Source organism: Sminthopsis crassicaudata, chromosome 2 (assembly GCF_048593235.1).
Source record: "Sminthopsis crassicaudata isolate SCR6 chromosome 2, ASM4859323v1, whole genome shotgun sequence".
NCBI classification, from domain to species: domain Eukaryota; kingdom Metazoa; phylum Chordata; class Mammalia; order Dasyuromorphia; family Dasyuridae; genus Sminthopsis; species Sminthopsis crassicaudata.
The window spans coordinates 85,250,348-85,267,432 of record NC_133618.1 but is presented as its reverse complement, the minus strand read 5'-3'; the positions used below and the strand labels follow the sequence as shown (position 1 = coordinate 85,267,432).

Sequence of the window (17,085 nt, the reverse complement as noted above, 5' to 3'; positions counted from 1 at the left end):
AGCCTCAGCTTCCCCCATCAATAAATAGGGATAATAATACCTGAAGGGCCTACCCCACAGAGTTTCTGTCAGGCTCAGAGAAGATAATATGTATATAAAGCTCTATCTCAAGGTCTGGCATTGTTCTTGTTGTGCTAGGAGTGTCACCCTAGCCCAGATCATACAATTGCTCACTCCCCATCCACTTCACTCAGGTACACCTGCACCATTGCCTTGTTACCAGTCTCCCCAGCATATTAGCAAGAGCCCAGCCTTGTGCACTAGCTCCTGATTTCTGCACCACTGCCCTGTTACCAGTCTCCCCAGCATATTAGCAAGAGCCCAGCCTTGTGCACTAGCTCCTGATTTCTGCACCACTGCCCTGTTACCAGTCTCCCCAGCATATTAGCAAGAGCCCAGCCTTGTGCACTAGCTCCTGATTTCTGCACCACTGCCCTGTTACCAGTCTCCCCAGCACATTATCAAGAGCCCAGCTTTGTGCACTAGCTCCTGATTTCTGCACCACTGCCCTGTTACCAGTCTCCCCAGCACATTATCAACAGCCCAGCTTTGTGCTCCTGATTTTCCTCCTGAACATCTCTGCTCACTTCCTGTATGCTGCTGGTGACAAGGTGCCTGAGGCCAATTTTACACTTTGGACTTCGGATGAAAATCCCACTCAACTCAAAAGCTTCTCCACATGTGCCCTACTCATTTCTAGTTTGGAAATTGGTGGTAAGCAGATGTGTTTGCTGGCAAGGGGTGACATAGTGAATGAATGGGATCTGGGTCCTTTTATGTCCCAGCAGAAACGAAAAGCTGAGAGATTATCTTTGTGCACAGGCTGGTTCGGATCTGAATCTGGTGTCCATGTGGATCCTCAAAGAGTGACTCCTTTCCATTTAAGAGAAAGCACTGTGTATTGGAAAAAGTTTAGACTTGGAGGCTTTGGTTCAAAAGACCAACTGTTAGAGCATTGTACACAGTAACAGCAAGATTATGTGATGATCAACTATGGTAGACTTGGCTCTTCTCAGCAATTTGGTGATCCAAGACAATTCCAATAGACTTGGGATGGAGAGAGCCATCTGCATCCAGAGAGAGAACTATGGAGACTGAATGTAGATCAAAGCACCGTATTTTCACCTTTCGTTGTTTTCTTGCTTTTTCTTTATTGTGATTTTTTTCCTTTTGTTCTGATTTTTCTTGCACAGCATAACAAATATGGAAATATATATTTAAAAGAGTATAATACTGTAACCTTTAACATTTTGCTTGTTGTCTTGAGTGGGGGGGGGCAGGAATAAGAGAGAGAGTGCAAAATTTGGAACCCAAAATAGTATAAAAGTGAATATTGAAAACTATTTTTACATGTATTTGGAAAAATAAAATATTATTGACGGAAAAAAACAGCTTACCATCTGTGTGATTTGGCCACGTTAAAACAGCTTGGTAGGTAATTAATTAAGATAACTTTTCCCCTAACACTGCCTCCTCCCTCTCCCTCTTCCTCTCTCCTTCCTTTCCTCTCTTCCTCCCTCTTCCTTATCCCACTTCTTTTTCTCTCTCCTTCCCTCCCTCTCTATCTCTCTTCTGTTTCTGTCTCTGTGTCTCTGTGTCTGTCCTCCTCCCTTCCTTAGGTACACAGTGTCCTTATGCTGACTGGGAGGATCCCTCTTAGGGAGGTATTGTATATCACAAAGTCATTCATTCTAAGATGTTTTGAATATCATTGTTATCTCTGGGAAAAGGGGAAGGATTTACTCTGAGAGAGTATGGGAAGAGGCTTAATCTTTAGTGGCACACATTTATAATCCTTGTTTCTGGGGGAGATTCAGGCTGGTGGAGCACTTGTGTAGAAAAGTGTTAAACTGCATTAGGGCTAAAGCTGATCAGGTGTCTGAACTAAGTCCAAAATGGTGAGCCCCCAGGAGCTACCAAACAGGCTCAAGTCAGAAAAACAGCAAGTTAAAGCTTCTGTGCTGATCAGCTTAGGGATTGGCCATGAGTAGCCACTGAACTTTCAGCCTAGACCGAGTTAAGGAGACTTCTCTCCCCCCTCAAAAAAAAAAAAATCCTTAATGGTAGAATTCAGGCACAGTAGTGGGGGAGATTCTTTGGGTGATTAGAGAGCTTTCCAGTACCTGGCAAATCAAACTGAATAGGCAGCTGTCCAGTTTGAATACACGCTTAAGTCCAACTTGTGTGATTAAGTTGTGGTGAACTGGTATGTTTCTGTCCTTTTAATGAGAACTCCTAACTGTGCATATTGAAAATTGACTCATATTATCATCCTTGCTCATAATTAGATCACATTTTAAATTTTACATAGTTCTTTCCTTGTAACAACCTTGCAAGGTAGGTAGTGCAAGTATTATTATCAACATTTCCTAGAAGGCAGGGAGTGGGGGAAGTAGAGAACAGAGGTTTTGAGATGGCTTGTTCATGGTTACATCCTCTCCATCAACCCAGCTCAGTTCACATTTCCCTTCTCACATAATACCACAAATGTCTATTCATAGTTCCTAGAGGAATCCATATGGAAGAATATTCACCAGGACGCATTTTTTTTGTATCTCTTTAGATTCTGACTTCTCCTTGGTGGATGCCGGGAAGGCCTTGGACTTGGCGATGGCCTTGTTGTGTAAGCTCCTGCAGCAATGGGACCAGCTGGGTGAAGGACTCCTGATTCTATTAGAATGGCTCCTGGGAGAAGATGTTTCGGGAGAATCTGCGGAGAACACACCTCAGGTAACATAGGAACCTTGGCAACATGGGGCCATCTGAAATCTTGGTAATGGAAACAATGGCACTGGGAGCTTAGCCTAAGAAAGCCTCCTTTTAGTGGAGAGAGGGGGGTCAGTGGCAAAGTCAACTGCATTAATTGTATTGTTGGGATATTTAATGATAGATTAAGGACCAATGAGGAAACTAACTTTATTTTGTTTGTATTCTGCTTGTCTATTTTTTGTGTCATCACCCTTCTTCTACTTGGGGCTTCAAGCCCTTACAAAGAAGCCCTCTAGAGCTAGCTGAATTAGAGAAAGCCTTTTATTACTGTTAGGTTGGAGTTGTTGTCCAGTTATGTCTAATTCTTCATAATCCCATTTGGGGTTTTCTTGGTAAAGATACTAGAATAGTTTGCCATTTCCTTTTCCAGCTCATTTTACAGATGAGGAATCTGAGGCAGGGTTATATGACTTACCTAGGTCACACAACTAGCAAAATATCTGAGTCTGGATTTCAACTCTGGTCTCCCTGACTCTAGATCCAGTGCTCTATCTACTGTACTACCTCCCTGCTTAATTACCACTTATCCTGAGATCCCCACCAGGCTCAGCTTCATGTTCATCTTTATAAGAAGGTTGGACTTGATAGCCACTGAAGTGCCAGCTCTCAATCAATGATCCTATGATGTTAGGGACCCTTTGCCATCTCTAAGGCACGGGAGGGGGGAAGGAAAGAAAAAAAGGCAGGGGGAGGGATTTACTACATGATAACTTCATTATATTTTTTAAAAGAATAACAAGTTATACATAATAGATTTGCAGTTTCATTTGCAATCACCTTTTTTAAAATTATAGTATGTTATGGAAATGATTGTTTTATTCCATAAATTTTTTTAAAAGTAAATTAAAAAAAAAATTTAAGAGAAACATTTCAGAATGATCTGAGTTTGCAAGTTTCTTCCAAACTACCTTGAGTTATATATTCATCGATAGAGAATTGAACAGGATCATCTGATTAGACCACTTCATTTCAGAGATAGGAAAACTTGAGGTTCAGTGAGGTTCAGAGACACTTCTTAGGTACACTGGCTCATCTTTGATACTGTTTTTGCTGTTTGATTCATTTCTAAGATTGTCCCCTCTCTTCTCCTCCTCTCCCCATTGTAAAAACCTTTCTGGCTGAGGTCCATGCTAAGTCTTAAAAGTAGTAATGATCAGCATTTGTAGAGTACTTTAAAGTTTTTTCATGACTCTTTACAAATATTATCTCACTTGATCCTTACAACTACCTTAGGAACCAGAGGTAAACAAAGATTAAGTGACTGGCCCAGGAGCAGACAGTATCTATGGTTACATTCAAACTCAGGTCTTCCTGACTCCATCCACCTCACCATCCACCCACCCTAGCTGCTCTAAGACAGCCACAGAGCAATAGGCCTCATTAACAGACTTTTTTAAACTGAAGGTCATTTTGATTTTAAAAGAAACAAAAACTTTCCCTCTAATGGAAAAAAAAATTATGGTTTTTAAGTGACCTTCGAGGTATACCTTTTCAAAAGCAAGCCAGGAATAGGCCTTCTGTTAGAGGAGGGGTCAATTGGATGTCAGAGGAAGGAGTTGGAGAAAATGATTCAAGGAGAATCTCAGCAATAATAATAAAAGCTCATTTCTAAAGTACTAAAAGATTTACAAGGCATTTTCCTCAGGTAGTAATAATTCTATTATGGTTAGAGATATAGCTGGTAGATAGTGTGGCTAAGTAATGTCAATGACATTCAAAAGACCCTAAAGAATTAGAAAAATGCCCCAAGATTAAAGAGAAGAACAAGTCCTAATTTTCAAAAAAGGAAAGAAGGTGCAAACTTAATTTATATTCCTGAGAAAATCATTATTTTTTTAATAGTATTTTATTTTTTTCAATTACACATAAAGACAATTTTTATCATTCATCATGCCAGATTGACAGGCCTCCCATATCAGGGGGATACTGCTTACATTGATTACGGCCAAACATTTTACAAAAGTTTGTCGTGCTGTCTTTGTGGCCAGGTGAGGGTAGATTCAAGGTAGATTCAGAACTGACTGAATAACCTACCCCAAGAGTGGTTAATCATTAATGGCTCACAGTCACATAAGAACAGAAGAGGACCTCAGAGACCTCAAAGTCAAACTCCCTGAATTTGCAGACAAGGAAACTGAGGCTCAGATAGGTTAAATGATTTGCCCAGAGTCCCATAGCTCATAAATATAAAAGGTAGAATTGTGTTCAACTTGGAGATAGGTCTCTGGTGAAATCCCTTAGACTTATTTAAATACTCTTGTACTCTTTGATATTATTTTTTACTTAATGTGTTCTTTATTTGGTATGGAAAACATCCATTAAATAAATTCCCTCTGTCATTTCAGATCAATATCTCTCAGAGAATTGCTTGAAAGATGGAGAGGTTAATTGAGGTATCTAGGATCACAGAACCAGGCTGTGTCCAACCCCCTGACCAAACCCACTCTCTATCCACTGCACCATATTTCCTCTTACGCTGTTAAGCACTCTAGTCAGTGACTTAGCTGAAGGTTTTTATGGCACAATCATCAACTTTGCCAGGGACACAAAGCTGGGAGGATTAGCTAACACATTGGATGACACAGCCAGCATCTAAAAAGGAGTCGAAAGGTTAGAATGATGAGTCAAATCTAATCAGATGAAATTCACCTCAGTGATCTTAGCTCAGTGATGTGGCTAATCCTTCTGAACATACAGATCACCCCTTTTTTGTGCTTTCTCATCCTGTGTGACTGTTATCCACGGGCTCCTGTAAATCCATCACTGGGAGAGAATGTGCAATTCTCTTTAGTATCTCAGCATTCCAAGGACACTAACGTAGTCATGAGCTGTCCACTGGGGATCCCTCCAACCTGCTAAATGCCCTTCTCCTTTTTGAAGTGATATATTTCTGGGCTCCAAGGTTGTTTCTTTCATGCAAGCCTTCATTTGTCATATGTCTTTTCAGATAGATAGACAGACTAATTGGCAAATAAATAACAAAATAGACAGAGTGATTGAGAAATAGCTAAGAGACTGGACAGATAAACTGGACAGGCAGGTAGATAGACTGACATAGATAAACAGATGAGAGTGTGTGTATGTGTGTGTGTGTGTGTGTGAGAGAGAGAGAGAGAGAGAGAGAGAGAGGAGGAGGAGGAGGAGAGGATTGGACAGACAGACTGATAAATAGACAGGATAAACAGATAGAGTGGACAGACAGACAGATAGATAGACAGAACATTTAAGTTTACTGTGTGTGAGGCAGGCACTTTGCTAAGACCCAGGGATGCTGTTAAATCAGCTTCTATCCTGAAAGACAATATTTAAAATAGCATAGGGAAGGCAGCATGGTGAGGCAGGGAATTGTCATGAAGACGTGAACCCCAGCAAGACAAAATGAAACTCACCTCTCAGAGAACGAGGGACCCAGGGACAAAGTCCGAGTTTTCTAGAGGAAGGAAAATAAGCTAGTTACACGATAGAATGATATACTGGAAGACCTGAATTAGAATCCTACCTCAGGCACTTACTTACTGGCTACGTGACTCTGAACAAGTTCTTTAACTTCTCAGACTTAGTCTCTTAGTCTGTAAAATGGAGATGATATTAATGCCTACTTCTCAGAGGTGAGGATCAAATAAGATACCATTAGTAAAGCACTTTGTAAACCCCTAAAGTGCTCTATAAATACTGGCTGCTGCTGTTACTTCTGCTGTTGTTAGATGAGGATGAAGAGCTAAGAACGGGAGGCATGGTGTGGAGGCCCTCCATACAACCTGTTATTGTACTTTGTGTGACCCACAATTTTAATCCTCAAGACTGCGGTATTCCATGACTCACAGCCTCCCTGGAAGAATATTGCTTTTAAAAACCTTGGGCTTTGTTTCAGGGAGAAACTTGAGGTCATTAAAAGTACTGGGCATTTTCTTTCTTTTCATTTTCTTTCTTTTTTATTATGAATTTAACCAAACTATGAACATTTCAGTGCAGAAAGGACAAAAAAAAAAGAAAAAAAGAAAATTGCCTATGAAACCACAAATATCTAGTACATTTTTAAACAGTATATCAAATTTAACATGATAGCACCAAACTGCCCTGCTTGTCTGTGTCCCCATCTGAACTTCCTTCTGTATCCCTCCATTTTTAAAAATATTTCATTGACTCCATTCCTCCCCCAATTCTCTCCCTCAGCCCCCCTCCCCAGATCCCTCCCTTGTAACAAATAAGTACAGCGAAGCACAACATATTCACACATTGACCTTTTCTGAAAATGCGCGCCTCTTATCACACTTCTGATCTATATTACTTCAAGAACCCCGGATCAACTCCATGCCATGAGGACAAATAGGAGTACAAATAGGAGTACATATTTCATGGGGAAGATGAAATTTTTTTTGTCCTTTAAATTTTTTTTATTCTGAATTTAACACCAAACAAGATAAGCATTTCCACATAAAAAGTAGAACCAAAAAAAAAAAAAAAAAAAAAAGAGGGGAACCATATATGAAATCACAAATTTATATTATGACAAACTTCTTTTCTCTTTATAGATATAATAAATCCAATATGTTTTCTCTAAGAACTGCCCAGATTCTCTAGGGCTTCCTACTGATTTTCATTCTCTTCTCTTCTAAGCATTTTTTAAAATGCTTCAGTGACTCTTGTTTCCTTGCTTTTTTTTTTTTTTTTTTTTCACTTTGGTAATCCCATCTTCCCACTTCAAATGAAAGAAAAATGAAATCTTTGTCTCATATGTACATAGTTATACAAAACAAATCTTCACTTTGACTATGTCTGGGAAAATATGTTTCATTCTGCACCTTGTCATATCGACCTTCCCAGAATTTTGAGTGTATCGTCTCTCCATTCATACAACCAATACCCTACACCCTGACTATTGCAATAGCATATATAGATACATTTTGGGGGGATCGGTTAGTTAGTTCATTTGGGATTTTCTTGGAAGAGATACTGGAATAGTTTGTCATTGCCTTCTATAGCTCATTTTACAGATGAGGAAACTGAGGCAGTTATAATTAAGTGACTTTATTATGGTCACATAGCTAGTGTCTATTTTTTAATTAGAATTCAGATCCTTCAGCACTCTGTCCACCGTGACATTTTACTGCCCCAGTGACCTCTATACTCAGCTGCTAAAGTGATCTTCCTATAGAGTAAGTCTGGAGCCTTTCAGTAAATTCTAGGGGCTTCCTGTTGTCTCCATGATCAAATAGAAAATATTCTTGGCTTTTAAAACAGTTCATACACTGGCCCTTTACTCTTCTTAAAGACTTTACCCCTCTCCCTGTGCTTTACAATACATCAACATTGGCCTTTTACTCAACTCAAATCCTCCCTTCTCCAATATGCTTTTCCTGGTCCTTATTCAAAACAAGAGTATCTTATCCTCAAAGATTAACTCTCACTTTTACTTTATATTTTTTGTATGTACATAATTGCTTTCTCCCTCATTAGAATAGAAGTTTATTGAGGGGAAATGATCAAGTTTTTGCTTCCTTTGTAAATTCAGTGCTTAGCACAGTACCTGGCACTAAATAACTGCCATAAAAATACTTGGTGTTTCTCTTGGATCACATGAGCAATGAGAAGGTAGACGGGACATTTTCTATGATCCCTACAATCACTCATATCTCTCCAAAACAGAAATTATGCTTCAAACATAAAGCAATTTCAGCTGTCTCTAAAATCTAGGATGACCAGAATACACAAAATAAATAAATAAATAAATAAAAACCTCAAAGCCAGGAACTGACCCTCACTAACCCTGAGTTTACTCAGCACCATCCCTCATCTCCCAAGGACATGACATGACACAAGCTTACATCAAAACTTACTCCTTATTCCCTGATCCTAGTCCCATAGAGAATCCAGCTCTAGGTTATAGAAGTTTGCTCAGGACTCACCAGCCTGCTTGACCAAAGCCCTTTATTAGGCAAAGAGGCAAAGAATCTCCTCTTTCACCTAAGAACAGAAAAAAAAAAAAAAAAAGAATCTGGCAGGAAAAGATTCTTAAGAGTCTCTGGTCAAAGCAGTAATGACAGCTATTTACATTCAGTCTGAGTCAATCAGGACCCAAACAGTGACCAAATGGAGCTTGGCTTAGAACCTATTGGTAGCCAAACAGAATCATATTTGTTTTGGTTTAAGGCCTGATCCTTAAGAAAGAAATCTTAGCAGTAAACCCCAAGATATCTTGGGAGGGTCCAGAGGTGCAAAAGAAAAGAAAAAAATACTTTTAAGAGCGTCTATAGATAAGGCTATGATATCCTATGTGGACAGAGGGAGGAAAGGGAAGGAAGAAGGGAGAAAGGAGTCTTCCAATTGATCAGTTCCAGTTTGTGGGCCAGCCTTATTCACATAGGTTGCTGTTTGCCCTTCATTCTCAAAGAAATCATGACATTACTAAATGGATGCAGCCTTAGTCAAACTAAGACCTGCTGAAGACCTTAGTTTTAAAAGTTCACAGTCTCCCATTCCATCCAGATCTATCTCCAGTCTTCCTGATCTATATCTGGCTACTGGACCCAGATGGCTCTGGAGGGGAAGGCGAGGCTGGTGACTTTTGAATAGACTTCTTTCCTCACTTACATCCAATTTACTTGTAACTCCCTGATGTCATGGTCCTCTTGGAGAACAAAAGACAAACAACAACAGCCCTATAGGAATCAAAGCTGAAAATCTTTGCAGCAATAGGCTCTATACTGCTAGCACTGGGCCAGAGAATAGAAACACAGAAGGAGGGTGCAGGTCCCCAGGACAGGAGCCCGTAAAAGCAGAGGGTTATGCAGCACTCCACCAAGCCTGAGAAAAAGAATACAGCTCCTGACTGGGGCAAGTTTTGGCTACCTAAAAGTCATTTAGGGCAGATACCTAGGCGGGTGAACTGTGAATTGCCCAATAATTATTATAGATTTCAAAAAGATTCAAAAACTTTAAACATAAAACAGGCAAATAAAGGGGGAAAAAACATACTTTTCTTTTTCTGGCAAGGCAATTGGAATTATATGACTTGCCCAGTGTTACACAGCTAGGAAGTATTAAGTGAGGTGGTTGGATTTGAACGCACAGCTTCCTGGCTCCAGAACCAGTGCTCTATCTACTGTACCATATAGCTGCCCCCAAAATATCATACTTTTAAAGAATAATTAATATTTTACTTTTCACAAATTATTTTCAAAAATGGAGGGGAAAAAATGTGAAATTTAATATAATCCAAATACCTAAACCAGGGGAAAGATAAAACACAGAAAGAAAAATACAGGCCAATATCAGTTTTAAACAAAATCTTATCAGATGACATCATTTTATCCAAGAAATCATTTGTTATGATGAACTGGAATTGATACCAGGAATAAAATAATGACAACACTAGGAAAACAATCAACATGATTAACCAGATTAAAAACCAAAATATTCCAAATCACATAATTATTTCAATAGATGGAGAAGAAGCCTTTGACAAAGTACACACTATTTTCTGCTAAAAACCCTACAAAGTATAAGCAAAGAGGGACTTTTTTAAAAACAGTAAAAAACAAAAACAAAAAAACATTTCTCTAAAGTTAAAAGCAAGTATCATGTACAATGGAGATATACTAGAACCCTTTCCACTAAATGCAGGGATAAGGAAGGATACCTAGTTTCTCTACTGTTAATTTAACAACATTCTGGAAATGCTAGCAAAAGCAGTAAGAAAAGGAAAAAAAAGAATCAAAACAGGTAAAAAGGAGATGAAACTATTCCTGTTTGCTGATGACATATAGCACTTTACTCAGAAAATCTTATGACATCAACAATGATATTAATTGAAACAATAATTTTAGCAAAGTTGCAGGCTATAATATAAATCCTCAGAAATCAACAGAATTTCTCTACATAATAATCAGCAAATTACAAGATGTGATAATAGCAAGGGAAATTCAATTCCAAATAATTACTAAATGCATAAAATATCTCGGGATCCACCTCTCAAAACACACGAAAGACTTGTATAGATTAAGTTACAGAGTACTCCTTAAAGAATAAAGAACTATCTAAATATCTAAAGAAATATTTAGTGATCATGGTTAAACTATGAGAATATAATAAAAGACAATACTACCAAAATTAGTGTGTACTTTTAATGTCATATTAATCAAATTACCAAGCAAACACTTTATAGAACTTGATAACATAACAGATTTCATTTGAAAAAACAAAAGATCTGGAATATTAAAGGGAAATGATGAACAGAAATTAAAGGAATGATGAAAAGAGGTAAGAATAAAGGGGAGAATAGCACATCCAGACTTCAAACTGTATTATAAAGTAGCAATCATCAAAGCCATTTGATATTGGCAAAAGAGAAAGAAAAAAAGAAAAATAGGTCAATGGAACAGACCAGACAAAAGAAGGAGATTCAGGGAACAGTAGAATTCAATAACCCAGTATCTGATAAAGTGGAAAACATATTAACTAGGAAAAACTACCTATTTGATTAAAAAAAAAAACTAGTGGGAAAACTGGCAGAAATTGCACCATATTCCATAATATATTCTAAACATATGACCTTAAATATTTCTCGTGTGTGTGTGTGTGTGTGTGTGTGTGTGTGTGTGTGTGTGTATAAAACTTAGGAAATAGGTGTAGTAGCTTTGGGTGGGAGATATACTCTTAATCAAACAAGAGATAGAGGCAATTACAAAAGATAAAATAGGTGATTTTGATTACTTGAAACTGAAAGGCTTCTGCATAAACATTAATGCATTTAGGATAAGAAATGAAATGATATTTCTGTGTTCATATATGTATGTATACAAGTAATAGACATTCTCCAATAGATAAATTGTTGAAGGATATGAACAGAATTCATTAAAAAAAAAAAATGTAAGTAATTCACAGCCACATCAAAAAAAGTTCCAAATCCCTTCTAAGTAAGAGAAATTGAAACAATAATAAGCAATTCAAAACAATCAAAAAGTAATTTGGAATTACACAAATAAAGTGGCTAAAATTTTCCATACCTCTTGTACCAAAGACTCCATTACTTGACTTATACCCCAAAGAACCTATAGATAAAAAGAAAAGTTTCTATATATTCCATATATTATTGCTATTTATAGCAGCCAAGAATTTGTGCTAAGAATTAGAAACAAAGTATATGCTCGTTAATTGGGGAATAGCTAAAAACAAATCAGGATTTATTAAAGAAATAGAATAATTACTGTACTGTAAGAAATGATGTATGTGATGAAAAAAATCTCTATGAACTGTTAGAGTGAAATAAGCAGAGCCAAGAAAATCATATACATAGTAACAAAAGAACTATATCCCTCAAATCAAAAGTAAATTAATAAAATTAGATCCACAGGTGTTACACACTGCAGGTTTTGGGACTTTTTTCAATTTATCTATCAGTTGTGCCACCTTTTTTTTTTTCTCTCCCCCCAAAAAATACTATGTGTAATATGGGATGGCTTTCTATGAGGGGGAAGAGGAAGTACACATGGGATAGTGTGGCAATCTAAGAAACAAAAAATATCAATAGAAACTTATTTAAAAAAAACAAACACTTGATGATAGTAATGGATTGCCAGGTCACAATGCTAACTGCCTTAGTAGTTTTCATCACAATCATTTGGAACTCTGGTAACTTCATTGATCAAAATCTGAATATCTCTCAAAATTGTTTTTCTTTACAACAATGTTGCTATCGTATACATTGTTCTTCTGGTTTTGTTCACTTCTCTCCATGTCTTCCTAGGTTGGCCTTTCATCATTTATGGCACAATAATGTTCAATTATGTCCATATCCTATGATTTATTGTCATTCCCCAACTAATAGATACTCCTTTAGTTTCCACTTGCTTGCCACTATCAAAGATCTACTATAAATGTTTTGTATATGTGGATCCTTTTCCCGTTTCTTGGATCTTTGGGGGAAGGGCTACAAGCCTATTGGAGGAATCCCCTGATCAGTGGGCATAGTTCAGTGACTTTTGTAGGGTATACCTCCCAGTGACTTCCATAATAACTGTTTTAGTTCAGCTCTCTACCATCAATGCATCAATGTATCTGTTGTCCCATAATCCTGCCAACAATTACTTTCCACCCACTCCCCTTTTTGCCAGTCTGATAGGTATGAGGTAGAAATTTAGAGTAGTTTTAATTTCCTGGGAAGGTGAAATTTGATTTAAAAAAACACAAATATGACTTTAAGGGTTTTTTTAAAATATTTTAATAGTTTTTATTTACCAGATATATGCATGGGTAATTTTACAACATTGACAATTGCCAAACCTTTTGTTCCAACTTTCCCCTCCTTCCCCCCCACTCTCTCCCTCAGATGGCAGGTTGACCAATACATGTTACGTATGTTAAAGTATAAATTAAATACAATATATATACACATGACCAAACAGTTGTTTTGCTGTACAAAAAGAATTAGACTTCAAAATAGTATGACTTTAAGTTTTGCAAATGCAGATGGGAAAAATGTAACTATAACTCCAGTAAAGAATTAACTCCAGTAAAGAAACTGAGATTCTAGTAGACTTCAAAGTTAATTTCAATCAATGGTACAATATATCAGCCTCAAAATTGCAGGATATGAATTAGACTGAAAGGTGGCCTCCAGAAACAACAGGCCCATTGCTGCTCTTTTCATGTCACATCTGGAGTTTTATCTTGAGTTCTGAGCACCACATTTTAAGGAATCATGACAAGGAGAGTAACCTCAAAACCACGATGTACAAGGATTGGTCAAAGGAATTAGCAACGTTTAGCATGAAGAAGAGAACATTTGGAAGCAAGCGAATGATGGCTTTTCTTAGGTCGTGTAGGTCAGGAGTTGAATAATTCTTCTAAGGTCCAGAGCAGAGAACTAGGAACAACAGGAGGAAGCTGCAGAGAGGGCAGATTTCAGCTCATTCTAAGGGAAAATCTGAACATTTAGAATTTTTCAGAAGTTGAATCAGCTCTCTCAGGAGTTAGTGGGTTCATCTGGAATTCTGGCATTGTCTCTCCTGAGACTCTCCCAAATTCCATGTTGTTTTTTTTTTTTGTTTGTTTTTTTTTTACCCAGCATATATTGTCCCTCAGGGACTGGGAGGAAAGATGTTTGTTCTCTACCTTTTTCTGGGCTTTGTCCGAAATGGGTCTACTTAATATTGCTTTTTCTCACTTTGCTCATTTGTTCTTTTGGCCCAGGTGGGAGAGGATCCTGTGTTTGACAAAGGCGAAGAAAACATTTGGGCAGAGGCATTAAATTATGTCAGCCACCTAGTCAAGCACCTGTCTCCCCTCTGTAAGAAAAGTGTTCCTTCCCAGGATCCCAAGGAGCTCAATCATCTGAGGAAAACAGCATCCCAGCAGTATGAGCACCTATCACAGCTGTACAAAGAGCTGCCTCCAACTCCTGAATTTTCCAAGACTGCTGACCATACAAGACTGAACATCCAGAAGGAAAGAACATCAGCTTGCCTAAAGATACTAGATTTTCTTGAAGGGAAGGAGGAGAACCTTGATTCCGAGCTGTTGAAATTACCCTATCTATTGTCATTTAATTCTACAGAGAACAAAGCCTAAATCTACCAAGTGATACAGAAAAGCAGTGTGTTGTAGAGTTGGGGAATTATTTTCCTGTACTGAATACACTGGAAATGTTACCTAATAAAAATCCTTTTGTTCACTGTACCCCTTCCACCCCAATGAGGTGGACTAAGTGTCCTTTCTTACAAAAGTATCTTTCTTCTACTCATTCTTGCAAGTCAGCCAAATTTATTGTAGCTACTGTTGGAGGTGGAGTCATTAAACTTGAGATTTACCTTGCTTCCAGGTGCAGGCCACCTGCAGGCTTGAATTAGCTATTTTCTTCCCTAGAGTCTAGCTTAACGGTCTGCATTCCCCCTTCAGCTCTCATGTTTTTAACTTGAATCTTTTAAAAAGGGAAAAAATCATTTGGATTTTTTGATCAGATTCTAAATTTTATTCAATTTTAGTAAAGAAGGAGGGCAGCTAGGTGCATAGAGCACTAGCCCTGAATTCAGGAGGACCCGAGTTCAAATCTGGTCTCAGATACTTAACACTTCCTAGCTGTGTGATCCTGGGCAAGCCACTTAACTCCAGCCTCAGGGAAAAAAAAAAATTAGTAAAGAAGGAAATGCATTCAAATTGTTTCTATTTTTAAAATCTGAGTGAACTACAGAGCAACTTCATATAGATAATTTGATTGTGTGGGAGACTTGCAATGACCTATAATTTTTTAAAATATATATTTTCCCCCAAATCATTAAAAAAGCCTTGGCATTTCTTTGTCCCTTCCTTCCCCTCCAACCTTGCAATCAATGAAATATGAATGACTTTAGCCTATAAAGAAATTAGCAGCACTCCCAGAAGTTCTTAGAAAGGGTCATAGGAAAAGAAGATCCTGGGTGGGAGAAGAACCATTACCTTTCCTCATATTTTGCTTGATGAAAGTGACAAGCTTCTCACTTAGGGAACCACAGACACTCCACATCATCCATTTAAAAGCTGGCGACCTCTAAGAAATTTCCTGATACCTCCCAGAACACCCAGAAGGTGGCACCCTCGCATGGGTTTTGCTAGAGCACTCTGAAAAAGAGCAGTTTCTAATCACTTTATTTTCTCTTTAATTTACAACTTCAGAAGAGTCACAGATTCAGTTATTTCAATATTAAGAAATCCAGGATGTATTTAAACAACAATCAGGGGCCTCACTCTTCAGTTCAAGCCATCCAAGAAAGCCCCTTTTTATACTGTGTGAATGAAGTTCATAAGTATTTCATTAACATATGGCAAATGTTTAATAATCTCTTAAGAGATCAATTAAAGTTATTTTAATGGTTTGTTTAAGTCTGAGGGGGCATTTATGGGAATGAGTTTTGAGATGCTTAATTTCATTGCTGGAGAATAAATGTTGAATTTTTAATATATCAAGGGATAGAGTGGGGGAAACATCTTTGTTATCCAAGGGGTGCAAACCAAGACTTCCTATGTATCTTAGATAGATGTCTGAATGTTTCTTGAGACTCTTACTAACTTGTCAGTTGATCTTGGCTGAGCCACGTCACCTCTGAGCTTTCCTTCTCCTATTTGTAAAATAGAGGGTTTTGGGCCAATAATTGCTAAAGTCTTTGCCATCATCATCTGATTCCATGTATTTATTAGTTCTCAACACCAAAAAGTAAATGCTAAATTCAAATTCAATGTGTTTGTTTTTGAGATGGGAAAATTATTTTGATCCTAGCTGCTTAGAAATCACAGGACTCTCACTGAGTAGCATATTACAAAATCAATTTATGATGCTCCTTGAATTGTCTCTCTTGAACACAGGGAAATCCAAACTCACTTTAAAAAAAAAAAAAAAAAAAAAAAAAGAGAGGTTAACTTTCCATTTCCCTTTTGCCTATGAAAAGTTTCCCTGGTGAGAAAGATAGGAGGGCAGTTAGAATGGGGAGAAGGTGATGTGTGTCTGGTAGCCCTGATATTTCTTAGTCAGAAAACCAGCCTGGAGAATGGATAAGGTTTTTTTAATGTTTCTGCTGCTGACCCCAACTGCAGGATCTAAGGAAAACTCAATTTCACGCTAGAGTAATGAATTCTCCAGGGAAAAAGGAATGGAAACCTCCTGAGATTTGACAGAAGCTCTGAGATTTCCTTAAGACAGACATTCCCTCTCCCATTGCTACCTCACTGTGATTTAGTAAATGGTCTGGGGAGTGTTGATGGCTGAAGGAAAAACATTCACCTGAAGATGATCTGGTGAGCCTCTTCAAATTAGGTAGGATGATTATTAGACAAAAAAAGGGCAAGCACTTCACCCTGGACACAGACTATTCAGCTTGACCTAGGAAAGCTGGCATTCATTCCACTAGCACAGCCTTTGAGAATTCAGGGTTTCGACAGCAAGACGTTATCTATCATTCACCAACCTATTTGCTTCCAGCACTTGGTTCTAGTGTCCACAATTTGAGTGATTCTTCAGTTTTAAAGAAAACTATTTGATCCGAATACTACTTCTTTAGATCCTAATTATTAATCTATAAAATAAAAAAAATTTGGGTCTTGATTTTAAAGATCCCTTTCAGTTTGAAAAATTGATATCTCCTCTACTCCAACCCCCTAATCAGAGTTCTGAGTTTCATAGGATTAGAGCTAGAGATCATCTGGTACAATTTCAATGAACAAATTAAGACACCTGAGGCCAGGATTAAGCGCTATCTGTGACTCGCCCAAGATCATGTTAATTTCACAGACTTTGGTCACTTCGACTTCTCTTGTGGCCTGCCTTACTCATCCCCACTTGGACTCTGA

The 17,085-nt window shown here is 37.9% G+C and overlaps 1 protein-coding gene across 1 annotated transcript in view; it reads left to right on the top strand.

Annotated features, from left to right (window-relative positions):
• Window positions 1–14,445, top strand: part of THADA (THADA armadillo repeat containing) — a 418,709-nt gene extending 404,264 nt beyond the window's left edge. The window contains exons 37-38 of the mRNA XM_074286698.1: window positions 2,564–2,730; window positions 13,960–14,445. Of these exons, the coding sequence (XP_074142799.1) occupies window positions 2,564–2,730; window positions 13,960–14,337 (545 nt within the window). The 3' untranslated portion in view covers window positions 14,338–14,445. The remainder of the gene's footprint in view (window positions 1–2,563; window positions 2,731–13,959) is intronic.
• Window positions 14,446–17,085: the final 2,640 nt, after the last annotated feature.